The sequence below is a fragment of the Barbus barbus genome, assembly GCF_936440315.1.
Source record: "Barbus barbus genome assembly, chromosome: 17".
Taxonomy (NCBI): domain Eukaryota; kingdom Metazoa; phylum Chordata; class Actinopteri; order Cypriniformes; family Cyprinidae; genus Barbus; species Barbus barbus.
This window is the reverse complement of record NC_136745.1, coordinates 1,632,696-1,640,713: the sequence shown is the minus strand read 5'-3', so window position 1 is coordinate 1,640,713 and position 8,018 is coordinate 1,632,696. Positions and strand designations below refer to the sequence as shown.

Sequence of the window (8,018 nt, the reverse complement as noted above, 5' to 3'; positions counted from 1 at the left end):
TATATGGAATGAATGTTTGAATATATGGAATGAATGTTTGAATATATGGAATGACACATGAATATATGGAATGAATGTTTGAATATATGGAATGAATGTTTGAATATATGGAATTAAACATGAATATATGGAAAGAATGTTTGAATATATGGAATGAATGTTTGAATATATGGAATTAAACATGAATATATGGAATGAATGTTTGAATATATGGAATGAATGTTTGAATATATGGAATGACACATGAACATATGGAATGAAAGTTAGAATATATGGAGTGAATGTTTGTATGGAATTAAACTTGAATATATGGAATGAATGTTTGAATATATGGAATGAACGTTCAAATATATGGAATGAAAGTTTGAATATATGGAATGAAAGTTTGAACATATGGAATGAAAGTTAGAATATATGGAATGAATGTTTGAATATATGGAATGAAACATGAATATATGGAATGAAAGTTAGAATATATGGAATGAATGTTTGAATATATGGAATGAAAGTTTGAATATATGGAATGAAAGTTTGAATATATGGAATGAAACTTGAATATATGGAATGAATGTTTGAATATATGGAATGAAAGTTTGAATATATGGAATGAAAGTTTGAATATATGGAATGAAAGTTTGAATATATGGAATGAAAGTTAGAATATATGGAATGAATGTTTGAATATATGGAATGAAAGTTTGAATATATGGAATGAAAGTTTGAATATATGGAATGAAAGTTTGAATATATGGAATGAAAGTTTGAATATATGGAATGAAACTTGAATATATGGAATGAATGTTTGAATATATGGAATGAAAGTTTGAATATATGGAATTAAACATGAATATATGGAATGAATGTTTGAATATATGGAATGAAAGTTTGAATATATGGAAAGAATGTTTGAATATATGGAATGAATGTTTGAATATATGGAATTAAACATGAATATATGGAATGAATGTTTGAATATATGGAATTAAACATGAATATATGGAATGAAAGTTTGAATATATGGAATTAAACATGAATATATGGAATTAATGTTTGAATATATGGAATGAATGTTTGAATATATGGAATGAATGTTTGAATATATGGAATGAAAGTTTGAATATATGGAATGAAAGTTTGAATATATGGAATGAAAGTTTGAATATATGGAATGAAAGTTTGAATATATGGAGTGAAACTTGAATATATGGAATGAATGTTTGAATATATGGAATGAAAGTTTGAATATATGGAATGAAAGTTTGAATATATGGAATGAAAGTTTGAATATACGGAATTAAACATGAATATATGGAATGAATGTTTGAATATATGGAATGAAAGTTTGAATATATGGAATGAAAGTTTGAATATATGGAATTAAACATGAATATATGGAATGAATGTTTGAATATATGGAATTAAACATGAATATATGGAATTAATGTTTGAATATATGGAATGAATGTTTGAATATATGGAATGAATGTTTGAATATATGGAATAAAAGTTTGAATATATGGAATGAAAGTTTGAATATATGGAATGAAAGTTTGAATATATGGAATGAAAGTTTGAATATATGGAATGAAACTTGAATATATGGAATGAATGTTTGAATATATGGAATGAAAGTTTGAATATATGGAATGAAAGTTTGAATATATGGAATGAAAGTTAGAATATATGGAATGAATGTTTGAATATATTGAATGAAAGTTTGAATATATGGAATGAAACTTGAATATATGGAATGAAAGTTTGAATATATGGAATGAAAGTTTGAATATATGGAATTAAACATGAATATATGGAATGAATGTTTGAATATATGGAATGAAAGTTTGAATATATGGAAAGAATGTTTGAATATATGGAATGAATGTTTGAATATATGGAATTAAACATGAATATATGGAATGAATGTTTGAATATATGGAATTAAACATGAATATATGGAATGAAAGTTTGAATATATGGAATTAAACATGAATATATGGAATTAATGTTTGAATATATGGAATGAATGTTTGAATATATGGAATGAATGTTTGAATATACGGAATGAAAGTTTGAATATATGGAATGAATGTTTGAATATATGGAATTAAAATTGAATATATGGAATGAAAGTTTGAATATATGGAATGAAACTTGAATATATGGAATGAAAGTTTGAATATATGGAATGAAACATGAATATATGGAATGAAAGTTTGAATATATGGAATGAAACATGGAATTAAACATGAATATATGGAATGAATGTTTGAATATATGGAATGAATGTTTGAATATATGGAATGACACATGAATATATGGAATGAAAGTTAGAATATATGGAGTGAATGTTTGTATGGAATTAAACTTGAATATATGGAATGAAAGTTTGAATATATGGAATGAAACATGAATATATGGAATGAAAGTTTGAATATATGGAATGAAACATGGAATTAAACATGAATATATGGAATGAATGTTTGAATATATGGAATGAACTTTCAAATATATGGAATGAATGTTTGAATATATGGAATGAAAGTTTGAATATATGGAATGAAAGTTTGAATATATGGAATGAAAGTTTGAATATATGGAATGAAAGTTAGAATATATGGAATGAATGTTTGAATATATGGAATGAAAGTTTGAATATATGGAATGAAACATGAATATATGGAATGATTGTTTGAATATATGGAATGAATGTTTGAATATATGGAATGAATGTTTGAATATATGGAATGACACATGAATATATGGAATGAATGTTTGAATATATGGAATGAATGTTTGAATATATGGAATTAAACATGAATATATGGAATGAATGTTTGAATATATGGAATTAAACATGAATATATGGAATGAAAGTTTGAATATATGGAATTAAACATGAATATATGGAATTAATGTTTGAATATATGGAATGAAAGTTTGAATATATGGAATGAATGTTTGAATATATGGAATGAAACATGAATATATGGAATGAAAGTTAGAATATATGGAATGAATGTTTGAATATATGGAATGAAAGTTTGAATATATGGAATGAAAGTTTGAATATATGGAATGAAACTTGAATATATGGAATGAATGTTTGAATATATGGAATGAAAGTTTGAATATATGGAATTAAACATGAATATATGGAATGAATGTTTGAATATATGGAATGAATGTTTGAATATATGGAATGACACATGAATATATGGAATGAAAGTAAGAATATATGGAGTGAATGTTTGTATGGAATTAAACTTGAATATATGGAATGAATGTTTGAATATATGGAATTAAACATGAATATATGGAATGAATGTTTGAATATATGGAATTAAACATGAATATATGGAATGAAAGTTTGAATATATGGAATTAAACATGAATATATGGAATTAATGTTTGAATATATGGAATGAAAGTTTGAATATATGGAATGAAAGTTTGAATATATGGAATGAATGTTTGAATATATGGAATGAAACATGAATATATGGAATGAAAGTTAGAATATATGGAATGAATGTTTGAATATATGGAATGAAAGTTTGAATATATGGAATGAAAGTTTGAATATATGGAATGAAACTTGAATATATGGAATGAATGTTTGAATATATGGAATGAAAGTTTGAATATATGGAATTAAACATGAATATATGGAATGAATGTTTGAATATATGGAATGAATGTTTGAATATATGGAATGACACATGAATATATGGAATGAAAGTAAGAATATATGGAGTGAATGTTTGTATGGAATTAAACTTGAATATATGGAATGAATGTTTGAATATATGGAATGAACGTTCAAATATATGGAATGAAAGTTTGAATATATGGAATGAAAGTTTGAACATATGGAATGAAAGTTAGAATATATGGAATGAATGTTTGAATATATGGAATGAAACATGAATATATGGAATGAAAGTTAGAATATATGGAATGAATGTTTGAATATATGGAATGAAAGTTTGAATATATGGAATGAAAGTTTGAATATATGGAATGAAACTTGAATATATGGAATGAATGTTTGAATATATAGAATGAAAGTTTGAATATATGGAATGAAAGTTTGAATATATGGAATGAAAGTTTGAATATATGGAATGAAAGTTTGAATATATGGAATGAATGTTTGAATATATGGAATTAAACATGAATATATGGAATGAATGTTTGAATGTATGGAATTAAACATGAATATATGGAATGAATGTTTGAATATATGGAATGAATGTTTGAATATATGGAATGAATGTTTGAATATATGGAATGACACATGAATATATGGAATGAAAGTTAGAATATATGGAGTGAATGTTTGTATGGAATTAAACTTGAATATATGGAATGAATGTTTGAATATATGGAATGAACTTTCAAATATATGGAATGAATGTTTGAATATATGGAATGAAAGTTTGAATATATGGAATGAAAGTTTGAATATATGGAATAAAAGTTTGAATATATGGAATGAAACTTGAATATATGGAATGAATGTTTGAATATATGGAATGAAAGTTTGAATATATGGAATTACAGTTTTTCTCGATTGGTTTGGCTCATTTCTTGAAACCGAGATGACATTCTCAAAACCATAAGGTCATTTGGCCAAACAGTCTTACAGTTCTGCTCAACATTATAGCTCACTAGCAAAATCAAATATCTTTCCCCAAACTCTTCTTCCATGCTTCAAAAGCAGATTCCTTTCCCATATAAAAGGTCAGTACAGTCAAAATAGCACAGATCCTTCTCAATTGCCTTGGCACATGTGCATTCATTTAGTGCTTTTGTCAAAATAACCTGGATGGTTTAGCACAACACCATGGATCCCCTGCAAAAGCTCATCTCTCTCCCAAAACAGTTTATCCATGTGTCAAAACTAAATATCATTCTCATATAAATAGTCAATGCCCCCAAAATGCATTATACCTTTGGCATTGTTTAAGCACTGCAAGTCAAAATGCTTAGACGTTTTGTCACTGAGGCACAGGTCTAGCAACAGAATACCACTATGAATAAAACTAAAAGATTTTACAGTAAAATCAGCCTCCAATAAACCACTCATACTCAAGGAAACTGTAAACATTTTTATTCGTACAAAGAAATGTTAACATTAGAGAACATACTGTGAAAAGAAAACATATACAGGATTCTGTAAATGTGAACAGTTATAAACACAAACAAAAAACAAAAAAAACACAAAAAAACTCTAGCCTTCCATACTGTAAATAAAGTTTCAGAACTATAGTACAGTAATATTTTCAGTGGTCGCCATTGTCACCCTCTCTTTCCTGGCCACCATCCTCATCCTCCTGGCCATCGACGCGCTGCTCTCTGTTAGGCCATAAATTCTCATCCACATCGCAACGGATATTTTCTCTTGCGATGCAGCGAGGGAAGAAACGGCGTGAATGTCTCAACCATCCCCTACATTGATCCCCTGTGATGTCCTCACATGCAGCATCCATTGCATGCAGCAGGGCCCTCTGGTCTTGAGCCTGATGCTCATACACCCTCCACCTCCAAGCTGAAAAAAACTCCTCAATTGGATTTAGGAAAGGAGAGTAAGGTGGAAGAAACTCCATTAGCATCCGGGGATGGGTGGTGAACCAGGTTCTGATGCGTGGGCCACGGTGGAAGTTCACATTATCCCACACAATGACATAATGTGGTAGCTGAGGTCCTTCTTCACCTCTCTCATTTTCCGGGATCAGATCAGTATAAAGGTGGTCCAAAAAATTTAGGAGCTTTTGTGTATTGTAGGGCCCTAAACTGGGAATGTGTGTGGCCACACCTCTTTCTGATATAGCGGCACACATTGTTATATTTGCTCCTCGCTGGCCTGGGACATCCACAGTGGCTCGGTGGCCAATGATGTTACGGCCACGCCTTCGACCTTTGGCCAGGTTGAAGCCAGCTTCATCAACGAACACTAGGATGTGAGGGGTTTCGTTGCCTTCTAATGCCATTATTCTCTACAATAGAATAAAAATAAATCTAATCAGTCAAGTAGAGACAGATACTGCAGGGAGGATCTAAAGTACTGTAAAAAGAGGGAGTGAAAAACTGAAGACAATTTCTAGGCAAAATGCTCTAGTCACACAAAGCTGGATTCTGAAGGTAAAAAGGATAAAGCAAAACAAAAAAAAGTGGTAACCATGTCTTACTGTAATAGTGTTACAATGATAGACAACCAGTAGTTGACTTACATGCACATACTGGTACCGCAGCTCTTTCACTCTGTCAGAGTTTCTCTCAAATGGTACCCTGTAAATCTGTTTCATGGTCATCTGATGTTTCTTCAATACCCGGTCTATTGTGGAGATGCTGATAGAGTTTATATTTTGGAACATTACATTGTCTAGAAGGATTGCATTACGAATCTGTCTCAGTGTGATGGCATTATTTGCAATGACCATGTTGCATATTTCTCGTTCTTGTTGTTCATTTAGAAGTTTTCTTCTGCCACCCACTTGAGGCTGTCGTCCAATCCTAGACATACAAGTCAAAGGTCAACACTGTAAATTTGTTACAAAATGAGTTACCAATGTAATTGTACTGCTGTTTTATGGTACTAAAAGTGTGATGCACTGCACAGTGACTGGAATACTATTCACAGTATTTTCTCCATTTTTTTTTCTTTGTCATTTTTATAGTATCATATAACATCACATGAAGATATTACAGTACTCTAGGCCTACACACACACCAACACTGCATAGTTCAATAGAATAGTTCTGTACCTGTTTTCCCTGCGAAAGGTTTGGATGATGGAGGAGACTGTAGACCGAGGCACATTAGGCTGCACTCGGCGACCTGCCTCTGCCATTGTGAGGCGATGGTTTATAACGTGGTCAATAAGGGTGGCCCGGATTTCATCTGGGACATCATGGTGCCTCCGTGCTCCTCGGCCTCTTCCCCCTATTCCTCCACGCATTCTCACTCCTCCTCTTCCTCTTCTTCTTCCTCCTCTTCCTCGAGCAGGAAGTTGCTGTTGTACTTGGCGAGGTGCTTCCATGTTCACACTGCAAATGAAACTGGCCCCGGGCCAAGCTCTGTCTATATACTTTTGGCAGCAGTCATAATCATAGACAACACCTGTCAGGTAACTAAACAAACTGTTTGATTAGTCATCTGAGATGTGGGAAACTGCTCCTTCGTTAGTTCTAATTTGACCTGATTGATTGTCAAGTACTGTCATAAATTTATCAAATGTTCCAAGAAATTCTTTCATGGTATTATATCTTTGACTAATTGTGACAGTTGAACAGACAATTGTGCATATGATGACTTACACAATGAAACCATGCTGATATGTTTTGGAGAGAGTAACCATTTCACTGAAAAATCAACTAATCAGTTTAGATCAGCAAGATCTATTTATTTGGAAAATGTGCTAAATGTGGGCTCATTGTGCTAACTGTAGCTACTTGTACATAATCATTTGAAAAAAAGCACAGAGTCACTTGAGACATGTACTAAAGCATTTGCAATTTGATAAAACCAATGAAAAATGACATTCTGTTGTGAACAATTGCAAGGTGGTTTGGAGATTTGTCCATGTTATTTTGAGAATGTCATCTCGGTTTCAAGAAATGAGCCAAACCAATCGAGAAAAACTGTAAACATGAATATATGGAATGAATGTTTGAATATATGGAATGAAAGTTTGAATATATGGAATGAATGTTTGAATATATGGAATGAATGTTTGAATATATGGAATGAAAGTTTGAATATATGGAATGAAACTTGAATATATGGAATGAATGTTTGAATATATGGAATGAATGTTTGAATATATGGAATGACACATGAATATATGGAATGAAAGTTAGAATATATGGAGTGAATGTTTGTATGGAATTAAACTTGAATATATGGAATGAATGTTTGAATATATGGAATGAACTTTCAAATATATTGAATGAATGTTTGAATATATGGAATGAAAGTTTGAATATATGGAATTAAACATGAATATATGGAATGAA

At 30.3% G+C, this 8,018-nt stretch overlaps 1 protein-coding gene across 1 annotated transcript; it reads right to left on the bottom strand.

Moving 5' to 3' along the window:
* Positions 1-5,097: 5,097 nt before the first annotated feature.
* Positions 5,098-7,127, bottom strand: LOC306883339 (uncharacterized protein). The gene is made up of 3 exons (XM_079438523.1): positions 6,768-7,127; positions 6,234-6,516; positions 5,098-5,999 (listed from the first exon to the last, which is right to left on the bottom strand). The coding sequence occupies exons 1-3, from the start codon at positions 7,040-7,042 to the stop codon at positions 5,286-5,288; spliced, it is 1,272 nt and encodes a 423-aa protein (XP_079294649.1). The 5' UTR covers positions 7,043-7,127; the 3' UTR covers positions 5,098-5,285.
* Between the last annotated feature and the right edge of the window lie 891 nt (positions 7,128-8,018).

Bases quoted from the DNA above. Each gene is read 5' to 3' on its own strand.
- LOC306883339 (XM_079438523.1), bottom strand. From the start codon at position 7,042: ATGGAAGCACCTCGCCAAGTACAACAGCAACTTCCTGCTCGAGGAAGA. The intron at 6,517-6,767 runs GTACAGAACTAT...TTGTATGTCTAG, and splicing joins ACCTTTCGCAGGGAAAACAG to GATTGGACGACAGCCTCAAG. The intron at 6,000-6,233 runs GTAAGTCAACTA...ATTCTATTGTAG, and splicing joins TGCGGTACCAGTATGTGCAT to AGAATAATGGCATTAGAAGG.